Source organism: Kogia breviceps, chromosome 2, assembly GCF_026419965.1.
Source record: "Kogia breviceps isolate mKogBre1 chromosome 2, mKogBre1 haplotype 1, whole genome shotgun sequence".
NCBI lineage: Eukaryota > Metazoa > Chordata > Mammalia > Artiodactyla > Physeteridae > Kogia > Kogia breviceps.
In genome coordinates this window covers 26634371-26654600 of record NC_081311.1, presented here as the reverse complement: position 1 = coordinate 26654600, position 20230 = coordinate 26634371, and the positions used below count along the sequence as shown (strand labels likewise).

Sequence of the window (20230 nt, the reverse complement as noted above, 5' to 3'; positions counted from 1 at the left end):
GTATGGAACGTCTGGTCTGTTCTTCAGACCCTCACATGACCCACCCCAATCGTGTCCACGTCCCGCTCGTCCACCACCCCGAGCCGCACGCAGGACCCAGCTGCACACGCGTGTCCCGCTCCAGACCCCACGCGTGTCCCTAGGAGGTTGCCACATGACCTGTTACATGCCACATGCGCTCCCGCCCCCACGAGCACGCGGCCGCGCCAGCACACGGTACGGGTGTAGACTGGACCCGCCCCCTAAATCCAGGAGATCATCAATTTATGGAAGAAAGATTTAGGGAGCACTGCCTCAAATCCTCCGGATGTTCTGAGACTAGGGTTCAGGAGACACAACCCTGACCACTCGCCCAGGATGCAGCAGGAGGGATGTTAGTCAGACTTCAAAAAGAACTTCCTTGCTGCCTGAGTTAGGCATCCTGCCCGTCTGATACGAGGTTAGACGGAATGACGCCTGGACTAGAGGAAGTGGAAGATAGGCAACCCTTGTGACCTTGGCCAAGGTAGAAGCGGGCCCGGCTATTTTAAGAAAGCACCGCTAGAGTTACTATGGCAACTGCTCTCCTTGGGAACTCCAGGGCAGGCAAGTGGTGACCTCGGAAGGAAGAAGGGGTCTGTTCGAGTGGTCAGGGGGCGCAAGAACGTGCGAGGCGGGGGTGTGCGGGGCTCACCGCGGGGAGGGGCTGCGCGGGTTCGGCGTGGTGCTGAAGGGGACAGCGCCAGATTTGTCGCACTGCGCAGGCGCAGAAGCGGGAACAACGCTGGGAGGGGGAGGAGGCGCGCGGCCCGAGGTGGTGCGCGCCCACTTGACTCTATCTTAGCGCATATCTGTCCTCCCAGCTACCCTTCCCCAAGCAGGCGGAGGGAAAGGGAGCAAGTCCCTCACCCAAACTGACCCTCCTTGGTCCTTTCCCGCTGCTGTTTACTCCCTTCTCGCAGCATGGGAGTGGGGGTGGGGTGGGGGAGGGTGGAGGAGTGTGAAAGGGATTCGGGGAAAACCAGGATGCCCGAGTTCTTTATCCCGACTCGCTTGACCCCGGACAAGGTGCTGCCTCTCCAGGGCCTCGGTTTCATCTTCAAAGTGGAGTGACGGAACAGACATGCCCAGCTTGCAGAGGTGCCGAAGCCCTGATAATGGATGGGAAGCATTTTTCGTTATGAAGAGGCAGGTGAAACGGTTGCACGACGGGAGAGTGCAACCTTGCTGGGGCGGTGGGGTGGGGTGGTGGGGTGGGACCTATCTGTGACAGCAGTAGCCCTCGGCCTCCTTCACATCCTCCCCGCCAATGGATGATGGGGAAAGCACTGCTCCAGAGGTTCCCTGGAACGGACTCTGAACTAGGATCTGGGGACACAGTGAGAGAGCAACCCAGAGTCTGAGCCAGAGCTCGGGGGGGTGGTGGGGTGGGCGTTACTGCCCCAGGGCGGGCCCAGCCCCAGCCCCCACAACTAAACCCCCAGGCCAACCGATAATCAGTATTCCTGGCGGGCTGACCTGAACACTTATTCTTCTCAGGATTCTAGACCTCCTGGGCAAAGGAAAGGGACCCAGTTGGAAATACAGTCCTTCTTCTCGACCTTACATTTCTCCCTCCAAGGTGTAAACCCGTTACAAATCTTACAGGAGTGGAAGGGGTTGGATAGCTCTGTACTTCACAATTAACCACGGTTAGGAGGTCTGGGCAAGTTTGCTTGATGAAGGAAGAAAAATTCTAGCTTTCCCCATTCAATTCATTCAGCAATTCTTGGGCATCTACTACGTGCCAGGCAATAAGAGCCTGGACAATTTTTCGCCATTTTTCAAACTCGCTAAACGCGATCAGAGGGCAGAGAAAATAGGCCCAGAACCTTAACAGTCCTGGCCCCGCCCCTTATACGTTTGGCTTTGCCTGCTCCTCCCATCACTTCACTTTGAGGCGGCCACTGGCCCCAAACGAAAAAAGCCAGTCTCTGCTGCACCATCGCATTTTTCAGCCTTGGGTCTCAAGCCCTGCAGCGGAGAAGGCGAGGTCTAACTTTACACCACCGGCCTGTTTCGCCTTCAGTTTCGGGATCCATCCGGAACACTTTCAGACAGGATCCTCAGTGAGCCGGCACTCGATTGAATCGGTCTGTCTCTACAGCCAAAGTAGGCGGGTTCGCTGCGGCCACTCCAGGCCAAAGCGAGAAGACCTTACTGCGCACGCGCAGTAGACAGCCGATGGAGCCACCGATGGAGCAGTCCGGAGGGGAGCAAGAGCCCGGAGCCGTCAGGTACCGAGCACCGGAGGGGCCGAAAGAGGGAAAAATGTCCTGGGGGAGGGAAGCTGAACCAGGGCCGGGTCTGGGGGTCGCTTTTAGGAGCCGGGGCTCAGGAGCATAACGGAGGCGGACTCGCAGGTAACAGCAACCCGGGGACGCCGCCGCCAACGCCCCTTTGCCCGCAGGCTCCTGGACCTGCCCTGGGAAGACGTGCTGCTCCCACATGTCCTGAGCCGTGTGCCGCTGCGCCAGCTGCTCCGGCTGCAGCGCGTCAGTCGGGCCTTCCGGGCGCTAGTGCAGCTGCACCTGGCCGCGCTGCGCCGCTTCGACGCCGCTCAGGTAAGCCTGGGGCCGGAGCCCCGCCCCCTTCTGGATACTGCTCCAGCCCCGGCTCCAGCCCCGCCTCCAACCCCCAGTCCCCAGCCCTGAACCTCCAGCTCCCAGCTCCTCTGTCTACCCTTCGGGATCCCCCTTGGGCCTCTAGGAATGACCTGGAAGCGATCCACCCAGCGAGAAGTACTCTCAAAGGGCAAGTACCGGGAATCAACTCAGAGGGCGCGTAGGGTCTCTCCTGGGAGGTCAGGTGGCAAGCCCCGAGGGCGACCTACTGCCAGGAAAGCACTCCTCAGGGACGGGTAGGCAGCGTCCGCCCCCGGAACCAGCTGAGAGTCGAGGTGCTTCCCCGCCCGTAGGTGGGTCCGCAGATCCCGCAGTCCGCATTGGCCTGGCTGCTGCGGGACGCCGAGGGGCTGCAGGAGCTGGCGCTGGCGCCGTGTCACGAATGGCTGTCGGACGAGGATCTGGTGCCGGTGCTGGCGCGGAATCCCCAGCTGCGGAGTGTGGCGCTGGCCGGCTGCGGGCAACTGAGCCGCCGTGCGTTGGGGGCTCTGGCTGAGGGCTGCCCCCGCCTGCAGCGCCTTTCGCTTGCGCACTGTGACTGGGTAGATGGGCTGGCGCTGCGCGGCCTCGCTGACCGCTGTCCGGCCCTTGAGGAGCTGGACCTCACCGCCTGCCGACAGCTCAAGGATGAAGCCATTGTGTACCTGGCGCAGAGGCGCGGCGCAGGCCTTCGCAGCCTCTCGCTGGCGGTCAACGCCAATGTGGGGGACGTCGCCGTCCAGGAGTTGGCTCGCAACTGCCCGGAACTCCAGCACCTCGACCTAACCGGCTGCCTCCGGGTCGGAAGCGACGGTGTCAGGTGCCTGGGCCTGGGGTCGGTGGGATGGGAGGAGGGCAATCACTTAGCCTCTGGGGGTCGGGGTGGGCTGTAGTTGTCGAAAGGCAAAACTGGGGTTTCTGTATCTTCCTGCTATCACGGCACCCACATTCTGAACAGGAAGGGCCTCTAGGAATGCCTAGGCCAGAGAGCCCACAGTTTAAAAACTTTTTTGAACCAGTATGTACACATTGGGAGATTTCACATACAAAGTATAAAAGTCAGATTTCTGGCTGTTCTTCAAGGGGAAAACCTTGCAATCCTGGGCACAGCTGAGAAGCAGGTTCCCTGTTTCAGAGACAGGAAGTCTCCGGTTCACTGGAGGCATTAAGTGTATGACCCCAAATCGGGTCTCCTCCCTTCTGTACGGAAGGAAGAAGTATGCCCCGAACTGGAGGGAGACAGGGGCTTTGCCGGCTCCCCCATGGGTGTAGCGGCTTCACGCCCCTCACCTCACCCGGCTCCTCCCCCAGGACGCTGGCCGAGTACTGCCCCGCGCTGCGCTCACTGCGGGTGCGACACTGCCACCATGTGGCCGAGCCCAGCCTAAGCCGTTTGCGGAAGCGCGGCGTGGACATCGATGTGGAGCCTCCGCTGCATCAGGCCCTGGTGCTGCTACAGGACATGGCAGGCTTCGCACCCTTTGTCAACCTGCAGGTCTGACCCGCCTGCCGATGGGCACAGCTGGACTGTGTGGCGGGGCCTCACTGTGAACCGTAGGGAAACTGAACTGTGGGGGCCTCGGCTGAGAGGCCAGTGCACTGCCCTACCTTGGAGCTTCAAATAAAGAGCTTTTTACCCCTTCTTGCCTGGCGCTGCTGCCGTGTTGGAGATAGGGGATGTGAGGCTGGGAGAGACAGACACAGTACTCCAGCACCCCAGCTGTGAAATGACCAGAATGCACTCATACCTTCCTAGGGCTACCTTTACTGTGCCCATGGCAGCTCCAAGAGGAGGTTAACACTGGAGCAAGGAAGTAGTGAAAGACAGGGGACAGGAGTTAGGGCGGGCCCTGTGTGGAGGTGTAGGGCTCCTGCATCCCTCTGGGATCTGAGCCTAGACGGCTCCGGCAGTCTGGCGAGTGCCTCAGTGGAAGCGGTACTTTCTGGCTGGCTTGAGGTTGATGTATGTGGCCTTCATCTCCTCAGCCTCAGGGTTCCGCACAGCTTTGAATCGCTCCCCTTTGGTGCTCACTACCTGGTTGTCGATGTATCGGATCAGCTTCTTGGGAGCCTGTCAGGCAATCAGGTAGTGAGTAGCAGAAGCCAGGAGACAGCTGCACCCACTCCATGACCCTGGGTAGGAGCCACGACCGTCTCACCTCCTTAGGAGCCATAGGCCGGTGAATCTTCTGATCCTCTGCGCTATCCACCATCATGTACCTGCCAAAAACTGGCTGGGTAAAGCTCCTGCCACCCTAGGAAAACCCTCTAAGGGGCCGGCCCGGCCCAGCCCAGCCCAGACTCACTTCTGCAGGATGAAAGACTTCAGCTCATCCTTTTGGGGGCCTCTGAGGTGCCTGGGCAGGTCCTGCAGAGAGGGGAAGCCTGTCTAGGGCCTAGGGTACCAGCAGGAAAAGCAAATGGGGATAGGCTAGGGGCGGGGACTTATCACTAAGGTGGAACATAGCTGAGGTTACATGGGGTTGGGGGGGCGTCTAGCAGAGGATACCTGGTTGGGGCCATCCCAGGCTGGAGGCCCCTCCTCCTTCCCCTCTACCAGCATCTGCACAGCTTCTTCCAAGTCCCCTCGAGCTTTGGCCAACACCCACTGGGCCTGCTCCACCGAACAGGTAGGGAACACCTCCAGAAGTACGTCCACCCCTGGCAGCAGTTCCTCCTCAGCGCCAGATGCCTGTGGGCATAAATGTTGACGAGAGGCAATACTTCCTCCTTTCCAGGGCCCTGGCTCCCTCGTCGGTACCCTCCTCTACCAGTACCTCATCTTGGGTGTCCCCAGCAGCAGTCGGAGAATACATCGTCTCTTCTTTGAGCCGCTGCAGAGGCTCTGGGGAGACAGATACCTGACCTTGGACCTCAGAGCTCTGTGGTTGCAGGTTCTCTTAAAGAGGCAGAAAGAGCAACAGGTTTGCCAGGGCTTTGGAGGATGGGAGTTTGAGTCACCCAAGTGCCCGATTCCCAGACTCACCTTTGTTCCTGGCACCGCTCAACTGCCCTGAGAGCTTCCGCATCATTTCCCCTATTGTACCTCTGAAAAGGCAAGGAAGGCGGTAAAAGGACAACTCTGCCCACCCTCCACAATCAGCCAGCCCTCCTCCACCTCTTGATCCCAGCCAGGCCCCACCTTGGGATGTGGGCGAAGCCAGGCACATAGGCCTCCATCATCTCAGTGAAGGCCTCCATATCGAAATTCTCCTCCGATGGGCCTGAGGGGCCCAGGTCCTCAAGGAGCCCGAGCACATAGGAGAAGATGACCTCATCCAAGCCACTGCAGGAAAGGGACAGGACAAGCCCTGTTACCTACAGCATTGCCACCTAGTCTGGGACTCCAGCCCTGGGCTTCATGGGGTCCAGGAGCCAGACCTCAAGACTTAAGCCCAGAAGAGTATCCCACCCACCCCAACCCCCTCAGAGCTTTGGTTTCCCATCTGTTCAACAAGGGTGACAGGAAGAGGATGAGAGGTAAGGCCATACAAGCAAATCATAATCAGCCCTCCTCTACCTGAGGAATAGGGCTGAGTACTTCCCACCCCAGTCTTTCCATTGGCCAGGGCCCAGAGAACTGCCCAGCAGCTCCAACTCTGGCCCCAGCATGCCCTTCTAGGAGAGCAGCTTCTACCTGAGGTCAGCCTCTGGGAGGTGCGTCTGAACAAAGGCAAGGAGGGCTGCACTGACAATCCTCTCCAGCTCCATGCTCTCTCCTCTTCTGAAGGGACACAAGACAGAGGCTTGTCAGGCCCTCTTCTGCCTGCCCCTGCCCACCAGGTCCAGGGGCGGCCGGCTCCTCCCTCCTGCCCTAATGTGGAAACCATTTGTTGATGTTGCCCATAGCTTCCAGTTCTTCAGCCCTCCCCCGCTCCCTCAAGCAGAGCCACAGCCCCCTGCCTGCCTACCTCTCCACCTCCTCCAGCCTGAGACAGGGCAGGACACTGTCTCAGGAGAAAGTTTCCAGAGTGGACGTTTCCCTCCCCCCTCCCCCTGACCTCTCCCCATCTCCCCACCTGATTCCCTAACAGTAGGCCTAGACCCTCTGGGAAGAAGCCAAGGTCTTGAGGTCACATGCCTCCTGGCTGAGGAATCCCATCACTGAGAGGGCCACTTGGCCCCCAAGTCCAGCCACAAGGGACCCATTGTCCAGCCCCCCAATAGCAGGCCTCAGGACTGAGCACAGCCATTCCCCCACCCAGAATGGGCCACCCACCCTCTGCACAAAGGGGCTTTTCTGGCTCTGGGGCCCAGACAGAAGGGGAAGCCTTTCATGCATTCTCTCTTCCTGCCAGGTCCTTGCCCTTCCAGCAGTTTGGGCCTATCTACGGAGGACTTTCCATCCTCCGTCCCAAGGCCTATGGAGCCCTACAAGATCTGGCCTTTGCTTACCTCTCCAACCTCACCACTCCCTCCTCGCTAACTCCACTCCTGCCCCAGCAGCCTCCTTGCTAGTCCTCAGACTTGCCCAGTTTCTTTCTACCTGTCTCCTCCAGATATCCACATGGCTCATCCCCTCACCTCTGCCAGGGCTCTGCTCAAATGTTGCCTCCATAGAGAGACCTTCCCTGACTAATGGACCAAAATTAGGCATTCCCCATACTCCCCAATCCCTTACTCTGCTTTATTTTCTATATAGCATATACTACAGCTCCATGTTATCTTTATGTTTATTTGCCTGTTGTCCTCCCCCACAGAATGTAAGCTTCAAGAAGAGGAAGTTTGGGGGGGGGGTACTTGGTCTTATCCATTGGTATAGCCCTAGCACCTAGAAGAATGCCTGCACTTAGTAGGTGCTCGATAAATACTTACTGACTAATTTCATTCCTACTTACATGCTTTTGACTCCCTAAAGTCTGTATTTGGTAGTCAGGAACATTTAGGTGGTAAAGAACTGCTCCAGACCCACGAGTCCAAATGTCAGCTCATCACCCCACTCAGAGACTCAGGGGCACCTCAAACTGCACCTACCCCCAACTCACCATATCCTCCCAATCTGTGTACTCCCCCTCCAAACAGGCACCTCCTCCTGTTTCACCGGCTAACATGACTCACTCAGCTGCCGAACCTGAAACTTGGGGGTTACCCTTGATTTCACCCTCTCTCAACCCCTGCTGCAATCAATCAATCACCAGGTCCTGTTGAATCTATTCCCTTATTCTCCATTCTATCCACTTCTCCCCAACTTCAGTCTGGCTTCCGCTCTACTAAATTTTCTCAGGCTAAGGGCATGAGTTACTTTTTCAGGTTTTGGTCTCATTAGGTTGAACCATATGAACTTGCCAATATTACCTGTTTTTTATTTCAAAAAGAAAAGAAGAAAAAAGCAATTTCTTGTAGTTTCACCTAATATTTGCCCTTTCAAGTAGCACCAATGTTGGCTTAGGAGGCATCACATCCTATTTCTCTTCTATCTCTCTGGCCATTTCTTCCCAGGCTCCCTTCTCTGTCCCCCTCTCCTCTGCTTCCCCCTAAATGTGGCAGCAAAGCTCAGGCTCAAAGCTGCTTCTCCTTTCTCCTCAGTCTGCACCTTCTCTCTCTGGAAGATCTCATCTGGGCCCACATCTTCTTGTACCAACTCCATGTCACCAATTCCCAAATGTCCAATCCTCTAGTCCAGTCTCCTCCTCTGAGCTACACACTTGTACATCTACCTCTCTGACACCTCTGTGGGGATGACTTAACATGTCCCAAATTGACATTCTCCCAAGTCTTTTATTCCTCCAAGGCTGTCCTCAGTATACGCATGTCCATGTACCCAGCTGTTCCTGCCACAAGTCTGGGAATTATCCTTGACACCATCCTACCCCTTGCCTTCTCACATCCAATCAGTCACCATGCCCTGACCATTATGCCTCAACATATCTACTTGTCTCCATCTCTACTCCCACTTGGCTCCAACTCTTGCCTTAACTGCAAGAGTTTCCTAAATGTTCTCCCCACTACCATCTTTCCCCCAACAACCTATTCTCTACAAAGATCATGGCTGTACAATATTTACCAAAAAATCACACTTTTTCGGCTTAAAATCTATCAGTGATTTCCTGCTTCCCTTCAGATAAGTCCAGATTCTTTTTGTGGCCCTCGATTCAGGGCCTTACTCCTGCCTACATCTCTCCAGCCTCACCATGCACCATACCCCCCAGGGATCACCCCCCTCCACCCCGGCTTGCTTTCAGCTTGCCAGCACTCCAGCTTTTTCACAGCAAGGGTCTTTGCACAAACTGTTTCCTCTGCCTGGGCAACGTGCCACCTCCACCCCTTCACTTGCTAACTCCTCTAACCTTTCAGGTTTTAGTTTACAATTTCCTTCAAGGGATGCTCCTCTGATCCTTTAGAACTGGTTTGGTCTCCTCTATCTTACACCCTCATTGCAGACTACACTTTTCCTTACTTAGCAGCACCTTTTACAGCTATAATTAAAACATCATTGGGGCAATGTTTAATGTTTCTTCCACATGTTTCATGAGGGCAGAGACTACACTCCTGGCTTATTCATCAATGTACACTGAGTGTCTCCTGTGAAGTAGACACTCAATAAATAGCTACTCCCCAGTTTAGAAATGAAGAGATTGAAGCTCAGTGGGTTTAATGACTTGCCCAAAGTCACCTGGCTTGACTGTGGTAGTCAGGAGATAAATCCAGGACACCTAGTTGAGTGAGTGTACATTCTAGGGGCTACTCCAGCGGATGGGGAGATGTCAAGACCTCCAACTGGGTTGAGATAGGGCTGCCATCTATTATCGCAGTTCCCTTGTCCCCTGACTGGTAACACAGAGTTGCTGTGACAGCACAGGGGTCGCTTAGGACAGCAGAACTGAGAAGCGCTATCCTACCAGGGGAGGCCAGCCTCTTGCTCCAGACCCTAGCATAGGCCCTGGGGAGGAAGAGAACTGCTCAGACAGGGCATACCAGATCCCATCATGCAGCTCCCCCAAGAAGTCAGCCCCCTATGGAGACCTACATCCACCCTGGGTTATACCAATCCTGGCTGCTAGTAGTTGCCTGCCAATCTCTGCTGGGACAAAGGTCCATGGATGCTGCATGAAAGCTTCTAGGGAAGCTCTCAGGGATGTGTCTGGTGCCCCTAGGTTTCTAACCAAGGTCCAAGAGCCAGGGAGTTATTATTAGGAAACACCCCACTGTACCCAAATAAAAAGTCTTCCTGCCCTGAGCTTTTGCTCTAGCTTGTCTCCTAATGGAACATCCCCCTTCCTCCTGTTCTTGGGCTGCCCAAACTTCACCCAGCCTTCAAAGCTTGCCACTTCTTTTTCACCCTTCTCCATCCCCCTAGGCTTCCTCAGCATCTCTTTCCTACCCAGAGGCTTCTCCTAATATTTCTCCTCCATAGTCCCTAAGCTGGGGAAGCTGCAGCCTGAGCAGCCAGCCTTCTCCAAGGTAAGAACATGATTTCCCTAAGACTTTTCAAATTCTGGATATAGCCCACAGAACCTCATTACTTCCTGGGGGCTCCAAATAAGGGTTCACTGGTTAGCTGCACCGATGAAATGTGATTGTCATCCTGTCATGAGTCCTGTTTAAACACCTCTGATGAAGGTAAAAATATTTAGCATTTACTGACTGCTTACAATCTATTCAGGGATTGTTCTATGCACTTTACATGTATTAACTTACCTAATCCTCACAATTACCTTAACATATAGATACTAATATATCATATTGATATTATTCCATTTACCCAAAGGAAATGGAGGCACTGAGAGGTTAAGTAACTTGCCCACACAGTAAGTTAATGGCAGGTTTATACCCAGGCGGTCTGGCTCATTGTTAACCACTACACTATACCACCTTTCATGATGCAAATGGTCAGTCCACAGCCTGTAATCTGATCCTCTCCTGCTTGGCTGGCCCTCCTGCCTACCTCAGAATCTTTGCTCACACCATTCTCCCCATTCAGAATGTCTTTCCCTTTGCCTCTCACTCTGCAGGCCTCACTTCCTCCCTGGAGCCAACCCTGACAGCCCCATCCTCACTGCCCCCAGCTGGCCTGAGAGCATCCCCAGGACCAAGCACAGGCCTGGACTTTCCAGATGTTCCATAAAACCCCCCTGGACAAGTTTAAGTGAGACTGGGGGAAGGAGTACCATGTTGTTCTCAAGGTGGAGGGAGAGCAGAAGGCCATGTGGGAGGAGGAATCCTGGGAAGCAGAGTGGAAGAAGTCTGGGGCACTCAAGAGGGTCTAGAAACGAGGTCTTCACTGTTTCTCCCAGCCCCTACAAAGCCCAGCTCTTGGGGCTCTAGTCTCATAACGCAGGTTCCAGAGCACATCATTGTCCCCTGACCCCCAAGTCAGGTCTTAGAGGAGCCAAGGACACCGATGGGTACACAAGGGATTCCGGCATCCAAAGTCAGGCAGGAGCACAAATGTGGGGAGGCGGGAATACAGGAAGTGGGACCACGATGATGGCCGACCCCTGAAGCAGGAGCTCCCTAAACGAGCTAGCAGGGTACCCATAAGCATCCAGAATAGTGGGCCCGAGGGCACAGGGATGCGGCTGCGGCCCTGAGGGACACATGACGAGGGAGGCCTGAGCAAGCTAGGATGTGCCTTGATACAGGCCACGGCGAGAATCAGAGATGGGGTTGCGGCGGGCCCCGGGGGTACCGTGGGGAGACACACCGGACGAGTACCCTGAGTCAGAGCTCTCCGCGACTCTCCTAGCCCTGGGCCGGGGCCTGGAGGGGAAATCACCTGCTCCGTCGGACGCCGCCGGCGACTTGTCCCGCGCGGTGCAGCTCTCATACCCCAGCCCCACCAACGAGATCAAAGGCGGGGCCCAGAGCGGTTTCTTTCCAGAAGCGCTGTGGTAGCCATTTTTAAGAAGGGCGTGCCCACAACTGGGCGGGGCTTCTGCTACCATTCTCATTTGTCTCAGGGCTTTGGACGAGCTCCCGCGGCGGCCATTTTTGTTGAGGGTAGGGAGGAGTTAGGCGTGGAGGTCCAGCCAGTGGGTGGAGTCTCAGTGACTGACTGTATCCCCTCCTAGTGCCTTGTCGTCTGCCCAGACGGGAGAACATTTTGACCCCACCCAGTGTCTTCCCTTCCGTCTTATTTCCTCGCCCCCAAATCTCCGCCCTCAAATCCTGTAGCTTCCCCACCCCCACCCCGCCCTTGTCTCTCCCTGGTTGGTTCTGGTGGCCCTACTCCTAGACCCAGTGTTCTTCCCCAAATCCCGTGTCTCCCCCGCTTCGTGTCCAGTCCATATTCAAGCCCTGTCACCCAACAACTCTTAGGTGCTGACTTACCCGCCATGTCTATCTCTCCTTTGTATTCTCTTAACAGCGATGTTTCCCCAAGATTAGTGTGGGTTACAGGGCCTGGGTCTTGGGACCTGGAGCCTGGTTTGGATGGGGGAGGGGGGGGCAGCAGGTGCTCTGAGCGAGTATCCACCTGAGCGCAGATCCAGGACGGCCTGCAGGCCATGCCCACCCCCAGTAACTTCATGCCCGAGTTGGCAGGCTTCTCATTTAGGACAGGACGGTTGAACTCCAGTACCCTGTAAGGCCTCAGCTTCCTCTTTCTCTTCCTGCTACGGAGCTTCCCGGTGCTACCCTGTGGGGAAGCCCATAGCCTTCCCTTCCCAAGAACTCTTTAATGGGTCATGAGGGAAGGAGTTCCATTCAAGGATGAACTCTCCCATCCCCGATCAGCAGGGATGAGCTTCTTTTCAGGGCTAGTCCCCTTGCAGGACGCTGGGGACCCAGAGATTGTCCCTATCCGCAGGAGCTCAGAGTCCAAGGTAGAAAGTCCCATCCTCTCTTCCCTAAGGACTGAGGCAGTGCCAAAACATGGAGAAAAACGGGGATCACTGCTCCCTCTTCCAGTCCTGTCCCTCACAGCAGCCTCCCACCTCCCCACCAGGATCCTCTGGCCTCAAAGAGAGCAAGACATTGGCTGCTGGGGAGAGGGGGCAGGAAAGGGGAGGGAAGAAGGAGGGAGCACCTTTGGCGACCCGTCTCCCATAAAAGCACTGCTGCTGCCAGCCTGGTGCTGCTGGGGTTAATGAGGGGTGGGTTGACAACCACTTTGAACTCTGGCCAAGCAGGCCCCTGGGAAAGGGGTGATGGATAGCTGCCAGCCTTCTAAAGACTTGGCCATCGCTCCCCTCCCCCAGTCCCCTATCCTCCCTCCCCCTCCATTGCACAATACTGATGACTCTTCTCTCCCTACCACCCTCATTACAGGAATTTTCAGGTTTCCTCAGAAGAGCTGTCCCTAGTCCTGGCTCAAGACCCTTGTGGCCATCCCTGAGGCATACCATTCCCCCTCCCGCACGGCCTGTTTCTTGAATAGCAGTTGGATGTAGCTACATATTGTCATGGGAAAGAAATTCCTGAGCTTTCGGGGAAGGATGATGGGAAAGACCATTTAGAGGGAGCCCCTCAATTCCCATTTCAGACCCTGGAGAGTCTCAACTCTGTGCAGCAAGGGTTAGGTTTTGGAGTCAGACAGAGTAGGCTGAGGAGAGGGCCCACCACAGGCACAAGGACACACACAAACTGTAAGGCAGGGGATCCAGGGAACACTTGTCCTTCTCGACATTCCATAGCAGGCTGGACCTTAAGCTCCTGATTTGCTGTCCCCTCAGGTCTCAATCTCTCTACACAGGATGGAAGCTACATGAGGTGAAAGGAGGTATAGCGATAACTCCTCTCTCCCCATTCCATCAGACGAATTCTGCAACAGATGCTGGGTCTCCTGAGCTGACGGGAGAAGCTATAAGCCTGCGCTGAAGCTTCCCCTAGCACATCAATTCCCCATCATCCAACCTCAGAATGAGGAAATTGGGCTTGAATTAGGCATAAAGAGCAGATTTCCCAGACATTAAGAGCAGAGAAAGAACCCAGATGGCTGGTCTCAAGGGGTGGGAGGGACTCAGAGACTGAGGTGAGGAAGGGAACGCTTTGAAAGATGGGGGGGAAGAAGGGGGTCCCCACTCTTGCTTGAGGTCAGCAAGGGCTCTCTGGGCAGGGTGCCTGGCCCTCCCACACCTTCCTCCTTTCTCAGAAGAGCCAGGATGGGGCGGGGGTGGGAGTTGGCTGGGGCAGGCCCTATTTAAGGAGCAGTCTCTGGGAGCATCACTGTAGATCCAGCTCCAGAAGGGAGAGAAGAGGCTTCATGGGTAAGTGCAGACCCCATTCTCTCAACTCAAGCAGGGTGGGGGTAGGGTGACTCCTGAGCCTGCCAGCTTGCCTCTCCATCTCCAGGATAGACCTCCATCTGCAGGTCTGCCCTGTGAATGGGAATAGCACCCCAGCCCTCAGTTTAACTCCATAGAAAGTCAACATGTGTTTCAGGGAAGTCTTTCTCTTCTGCTCCCTTATCTATCCCAGGTACTTCAGATCTTCACTTCAGGTGGAGAGATTTTCAGGGAGCTGGGACTCCTGGACCTCTCTCGATCTTGGGGATCCACATTTTGTGGGTCCTCTTTGACTCAGGAAGGCACTCATTCTCTAGAGAAATGCCCTTCTCAGTGTACATGTTCTGGCTGTTCCCCTAGCCCCTTGCCCATCCAGTTCCACATCTGGCCCCAACAGGAGCATATCTGGGCAGGAGATGACAGGTCTGACTCTGCAGTACCCATGGAATCCCTACCACAGCCCTGAGTCCCCTCCCCTCATATCCTACATCAGTATCCTGTTAGAATTTAGAGAACCCTTACCTCTTTCCCTAGCAATGGGCCCCTATTTTCAGCTCCAAGCTCAGACCCTCGATGGGATAGGAGGAATCTTGAGATCCCAGGTTCCTCTTCTGACACATCCTGGGAATGGGGGAAAATTCACAGAACGGAGCACCAGGAGGGCAGCATCAAGGCTAAAAGAACTTTGGCCATCTGGCTCTGAGAACTGAATTCCATAGGCTGTGAGCTCTAGCAAATGCCCTGGGGACTCAGTTCTGGTGCCCGGCTGTGCTGTACTGTCAATACTGAGGTCATGGGGAACCTGCTGTCTCAGACTCACAGCGTCCCAGCCAGGTGCTGCAACCTGCCAGAACTTTAAATAACTTCAAGTTACTCTTCTTGTCAAAGACTTCAATGGCTCCCCAAAACTGCTCACCTTGCCATTAAAGTCTTTCAAAGTATGGCATCCACTTAGCTTTCAAGCCTGATCTTCCATTGCTCCCTGGTTATAACCTGTCCTCCAATGAAACCCTGCTTCTTCCTGCTCCTGCTGCCATGCTTTTATTCATGCTGATCCCTCCTCAGTTCTTCCAGGGACACCTCCATTCCATCGCTATCTGTTGGAATCCTATACATCCTTCAAAGCCTCTCTCAGATGCCTCTTACAAGAATCTTCTCCAACCCCTCAATGATGCATATGATCTCCTACAAATCCTCCGCACTCCGCTTCCAGTGGGGCTTGATTCATGAGCCCCATAGTGTCTAGTCCTGTGTCCTACACAGAGTGGCTGTTCAATAAACGTTCCTTGTATTTTGCTGAGTGTGTCTCATGTATGAAGAGGCAGTTTGGCCTAGATGTTAAGGCTACAGTCAGATTTCCCAGGTGTATTCTCTGTGTGTACCCTTGGGTAAGTTGTTAACTTCTATCGGCCTCAGTTTCCTCATCTATAAATGGGAATAATAATTATATCCACATCAAGGTTTTTGTGAAGATTAAATGATAGTTTTTGTACAGGGCTCTAGCACAGTGCCTGCACATAGTAAAGTGTGTGAGATTGCTGATTCTTTTTTTTTTTTTTTTTTTTTTTTTTTTGTATTTTGGCTGTGCCATGTCACATGGCATGTGGGCTGGTTCCCTGGCCAGGGATCGAACCTGGGCCTCCACTGTGAAAGCACCAAATCCTAACCACTGGGCCACCAGGGAACTCCCTGTTATAATTCTTATTATCCTTCCTTCAGCAGGATATGAGCTACCCAGCTGGAAGGCAGGATAGGGTTTAAAATTGGTCAGTCAAGGTTTATTGAGCAAAGGCTCTAGACCAGATGCGAGGGTTGGGTAAAGCTGGGGTGAGGCCAGGAGGAGAAGGCCATCAAGATGAGTTTGGTAGCCCAAGTTTGGGTTAGGGCTACCTAACCCAAGAGTTAGGTAGAGTTTGGTAGCTTCTAGATCCCTGCTGGGATCTAGAAGCTCTGGATTCCCACCTACTGTGTGACATTGGGTGAGTCACTCCTTCTCTCTGGCCTCGGTTTCCCAGCGTAAGGTCAACTGAGGAGGTTGGGCCAGGTGAACAGTAAATTCCCTGGCAGCCCAGATGTTTTATGAGTTCTAAACTTCTAAGGGTTAAGTTCAAAGAAAAGATCAAACAAAGAAGCATCTAGGCTCCCTGCAGGGCTTCCTTACATCCTTAGGGCTGGAGCAAGCACTGGGGTTTGGAAGGATTGGCATGTTGGACTGAGCTGGGTGGCAGCACTTCCTTCAAAAAGCCTGTAATTGGGCACCTCATCCCTCACTGGAGCTAGGGGATAGGGGTATATTGTGTGCAGTCTCTGGGCATTTCCAGGCATATGTGGAAGACTTGGGGGAAGAATGTGAGCAATGTGGATTCTCAGAGATGGGGGAAGTGTTGTTTTTGTTTTTTTGTTTTTAAATTCCTGTGAATGGAATTTTTGGGGTTGTGTACTTAGTTCTTTTTTTAAAATTAATTAATTAATTTGGGCTGCGTAGGGTCTTCGTTGCTGCATGCGATCTTTCTCTAGTTGCGGCGAGCGGGGGCTACTCTTCATGTTGCCGTGCACAGGCTTCTCACTGCAGTGGCTTCTCTTGTTGTGGAGCACGGGCTCTAGGCATATGGGCTCAGTAGCTACGGCATGTGGGCCCTAGCACACGGGCTTCAGTAGTTGTGGCTCGCAGGCTCAGTAGTTGTGGTGCGCAGGCTCAGTAGTTGTGGCTCGCGGGCTCTAGAGCGCAGGCTCAGTAGTTGCGGTGCATGGGCTTAGTTGCTCCGCGGCATGTGGGATCTTCCCGGACTAGGGCTCAAACCCATGTACCCTACATTGGTAGGCGGATTTTTAACCACTGTGCCACCAGGGAAGTCCCGAGATGGGGGAAGTTGAGAGACTTCAAGGGTCTGGACCTGAGATGATAGAGAAGGAAGGGGATTCAGAACACACCTAACTTGGTATGAGACTCATGATTTACTTGAAACCTGCCTTGTTTCAAAAAAGGACTTGAGGAGGCTTACCAGCATGCAGACAATTCTCTAAGATTAAAACATAAAATCTGTGACAGAGTACCTTTTAAATGTGTATCCTTTTTGATCCAGAGATTCAATTTACTTATTATTGCTATTTTTATTTTGAGTTAGAAATTATTTCAAACTTAAAGTAGCCAGAATAGTACAAAGAACTCTGGCTTAGCCTTCTACCAGACTGACCAACTGTTAACGGTTTTTTGCCATGCTGCTTTCTCTAATCTATAGTCCTCATTCAGATCCCGTTACTTGTCCCAACACTGTCCTTCACAACAATTTTCATTCTGGTCCAGGATCCAAAACAGGATCATGTGTCGCATTTAGTTTTCATGCCTCTTTTTGTTTCCTTTGACCTGAAACCTTTGTCTTTTATGACATTGACATTTTTGAACAATTCTCCCTCAATTTAGGTTTATCTGAAGTTTCCTCATGATTATGCCTTACTGCTGAACTGATGTTGTATTTTTCAGTTTAACATATCAGAGAGCATATGATGTCAATTTGTCTCTGTTAAAGAAAAAAATTTAGGGACTTCCCTGGTGGCACAGTGGTTAAGAATCCACCTGCCAATGCAGGGGACACGGGTTCGAGCCCTGGTCTGGGAAGATCCCACATGCCGTGGAGCAACTAAGCCCGTGTGTCACAAGTACTAAGCCTGCGCTCTAGAGCCTGTGTGTCACAACTACTGAAGCCTGCATGCCTAGAGCCCTTGCTCTGCAACAAAAGAAGCCACCGCAACGAGAAGCCTGCATGCCGCAACTAGAGAAAGCCCGTGCACAGCACCAAAGACCCAATGCAGCCAAAAATTAAAAAAAAAATAAATTGAAAAACATTTTTTTAAAGACACTCATTAAAGATGGTAAGAAAGACTTTAAGAGGGACTACTGCAATGGGGTTAAAGTGTTATCCACCAGTTTTCCCTATTACATTATCACGTTACTATTTTTTTTCAGGTTACTATTTTAAAATTTGTAATTAATAAATATCTTATTGGAACATATTTGAAACTATATAAATATCCAGTTTCTCATCAAACTTTCACCCATCAGTTTTAGTATTCTTTTTTTTTTTTTTTTTTTTTTTTTTTTTGTGGTACGCGGGCCTCTCACTGTTGTGGCCTCTCCCGTTGCAGAGCACAGGCTCCAGACGCGCAGGCTCAGTGGCCATGGCTCACGGGCCCAGCCGCTCCGCGGCACGTGGGATCTTCCCGGACAGGTGCACAAACCTGCGTCCCCTACATCATCAGGCGGACTCTCAACCACTGCGCCACCAGGGAAGCCCAGTTTTAGTATTCAGAAATGATTCTCACCGGAATCAATCATTACTCTGATGACTGTGAATTGTGACTTTCTAATTTCATTATTCCTTCTACTATAAGGAAGAGCTTTCCTTTCATATGTATTTTTTTAGTTAGTATTAGTATGGACTTAGGGATCCTTATTTTATTCAGCAGGTTATAATCTTTTACTGTGATTATTTTTTTCGATGCTTAAATTGTCCTTGATTTGGTCAGTGGAAGTCCCTTCAAGTTGGCTCCTTTGTTCTTTTGACATTTTTGATCAGTCCTTTATTTTCTGGCACAAGTTGTTCCAGTCTCATCTTGTACCTTCCCTGCCACAGCCTTGGAATCAGCCATTTTCCCAAGGGGACTGGTTCCTTTTAGTGGAGAATGTAATTTAGAATCAAAGATCTAGGCACTGGCTGTGCTTGTGCTGCTAGGGTGGCATTGTTCAATGATTCAATTTCTAATTCTAAGACTTCAGATTCCACAATTTAACACTTGTGTATGTGAATAACGATGCATATTCAAGGACATTTATTCTCATTACCCTCACAACTTCCAAATAAGACCAAGCCATCAGCTTATTTTTGGCCTGTATTACTTCAAAAGCCTCCTAACTGCTCTCCCGATTTTCAAAATGGCCCCCTATAGTCTCTTTTCCACACAGTATCCAGAATAACTTAAAAAAAAAATCTCATCACATTTCCCCCTGCTCATAACCCTCCATCCCCTAAGAATAAAATCCAAATTTTTCTACATGGCTTCAAGGTACCACAGGATCCAGCCTCATCTGTAAACTCATTAATTATCAATATCCCGCTCGCTCATAGGACAAGGACACCTCAGCCAAAGGGTGTTTGTACTTGCTTTTCTCCCCCAGCTATTCAAATGGTTCGTAAAGGTCTTTATTAGGTCTCCACTCAAGATTCACCTCTTCAGAGAAGCCTTCCCTAACTATCCTGTTGAAAACAGCACCCCATTACTTATCACTGTATGACATTACATCGTATATTCCCATTTGCTTGCTGTCAGTCTCTGTTTCTCTACATTACACCTCTAAAGTAGGTTCCACGAGGGCAGGGAGTTGTTTGGTTTTTCCCCCATAGCACCAGTGCCTCGAACACTGCCCAGCAAACTGTGGGCTCTCAAATGCCTGTCAAGTGAATAAAGATAACTTTTATTCCTTGGGACGTTTGTACCCACCATACTTCCTGCCTGGCTTCCCTTCACCCTTCTCTTTGCATGGCTAGCTTCTTCATATTCTTTAGGTCGCAGCTTAAATGTCGTCCATAAGGACAGAAACTGCCATGGCTGTCTCATTCACTATGGTATCCTCAGGGCCTACCACAGTTCCTGACAAATAAAACGCACTCAAGAAACTTGTTGGATGGACTTTTAATAGCTAAAAACTGGAAAGAATCCAAATGCTATAGAATGGATGACTGTTAAAGAATGAGGTAACTCCATACACACTGGCATAAAATGATGTCCAAGATATACTTAATGTATAAAGCAACAAGCAAAAAATAAAATAAAAATAAAAAATAAAGCAACAAGCAAAACTGTGCAATTCATTTTATGTAATTAATACCAGGTGAACAGAAAAAAAATAGTAAAAAATACTAGATTGGACCTCAGTGATCATTTGGGGGTGAGGGATATTAGAACAGATTTTAACTTCCTATTTTATAAATTTCTGTATTGCAAACTACTTTTTAAAAATAAACACTACCCTTTGAGCACTTAGTACATGACAGGCACTGTGGTAAACATTTTTTGTGCAGGATTTCACAGTACCTTCTCAATAATCTTATGAGATAGGTCCTATTACTATCATCCCCATTTGCAATGAGGAAATTGGTTCAGGGACATTAAGCAATTCATCTAAGGTCACACAGCAGACCCATCACACTACAACATCTCCCCGTGTCTTTATAATTTAAAAAAAAAAGGAAAGGAAAATAAGATGAAACTAGGGGTAACAGTTCAGGATCAAGGTTTTACACAAAAGATGCTAAGCAAATTTGGCTCCCTAGAAACCAGGGCAAATAGAAAAATATGACCAATTATGAGATCTTTGGTGATTCAAAGATAAAAGCAAACCACTTATCAGTAGAAACAGCTTTACCAAATGCTGAGATTTAATAGAAC

The 20230-nt window shown here is 51.9% G+C and overlaps 2 protein-coding genes across 6 annotated transcripts in view; one reads left to right on the top strand and one right to left on the bottom strand.

Moving 5' to 3' along the window:
- The first annotated feature begins 81 nt into the window (after window positions 1–81).
- Window positions 82–4263, top strand: FBXL15 (F-box and leucine rich repeat protein 15). 2 transcript variants are annotated; one of them, XM_067024802.1, is made up of 6 exons: window positions 82–585; window positions 1048–1167; window positions 2048–2255; window positions 2429–2582; window positions 2936–3441; window positions 3933–4263. In XM_067024802.1, the coding sequence occupies exons 3-6, from the start codon at window positions 2203–2205 to the stop codon at window positions 4120–4122; spliced, it is 903 nt and encodes a 300-aa protein (XP_066880903.1). In that variant the 5' UTR covers window positions 82–585; window positions 1048–1167; window positions 2048–2202; the 3' UTR covers window positions 4123–4263. The 2 variants fall into 2 exon arrangements, with proteins under 2 accessions (XP_066880903.1, XP_058910132.1); XM_059054149.2 differs by having other exon boundaries at window positions 251–585; window positions 2126–2255.
- Window positions 4264–4366: 103 nt separating this feature from the next.
- The window catches only part of CUEDC2 (CUE domain containing 2), a 17071-nt gene continuing 1207 nt past the window's right edge, over window positions 4367–20230 (bottom strand). Inside the window, exons 1-9 of one of the 4 annotated variants that reach the window (XM_059054150.2) lie at window positions 11338–11557; window positions 6259–6345; window positions 5764–5907; window positions 5608–5669; window positions 5399–5520; window positions 5131–5313; window positions 4928–4989; window positions 4781–4841; window positions 4367–4692 (exon numbers count right to left, since the gene is read on the bottom strand). In XM_059054150.2, coding sequence (XP_058910133.1) covers window positions 4546–4692; window positions 4781–4841; window positions 4928–4989; window positions 5131–5313; window positions 5399–5520; window positions 5608–5669; window positions 5764–5907; window positions 6259–6332 — 855 coding nt within the window. In that variant the 5' untranslated portion in view covers window positions 6333–6345; window positions 11338–11557 and the 3' untranslated portion in view covers window positions 4367–4545. Of the gene's footprint in view, window positions 4693–4780; window positions 4842–4927; window positions 4990–5130; window positions 5314–5398; window positions 5521–5607; window positions 5670–5763; window positions 5908–6258; window positions 6346–11265; window positions 11558–20230 lie in introns of those variants that run through there. The other 3 variants (XM_059054151.2, XM_067024801.1, XM_067024800.1) reach the window with 3 other exon arrangements.

Excerpts from the sequence above, each read along its gene's own strand:
- FBXL15 (XM_067024802.1), top strand. The coding sequence starts at position 2,203 with ATGGAGCCACCGATGGAGCAGTCCGGAGGGGAGCAAGAGCCCGGAGCC. Across the intron at positions 2,256-2,428 it reads CAAGAGCCCGGAGCCGTCAG|GCTCCTGGACCTGCCCTGGG; the intron begins GTACCGAGCACC and ends CTTTGCCCGCAG. Across the intron at positions 2,583-2,935 it reads GCCGCTTCGACGCCGCTCAG|GTGGGTCCGCAGATCCCGCA; the intron begins GTAAGCCTGGGG and ends CCCCGCCCGTAG.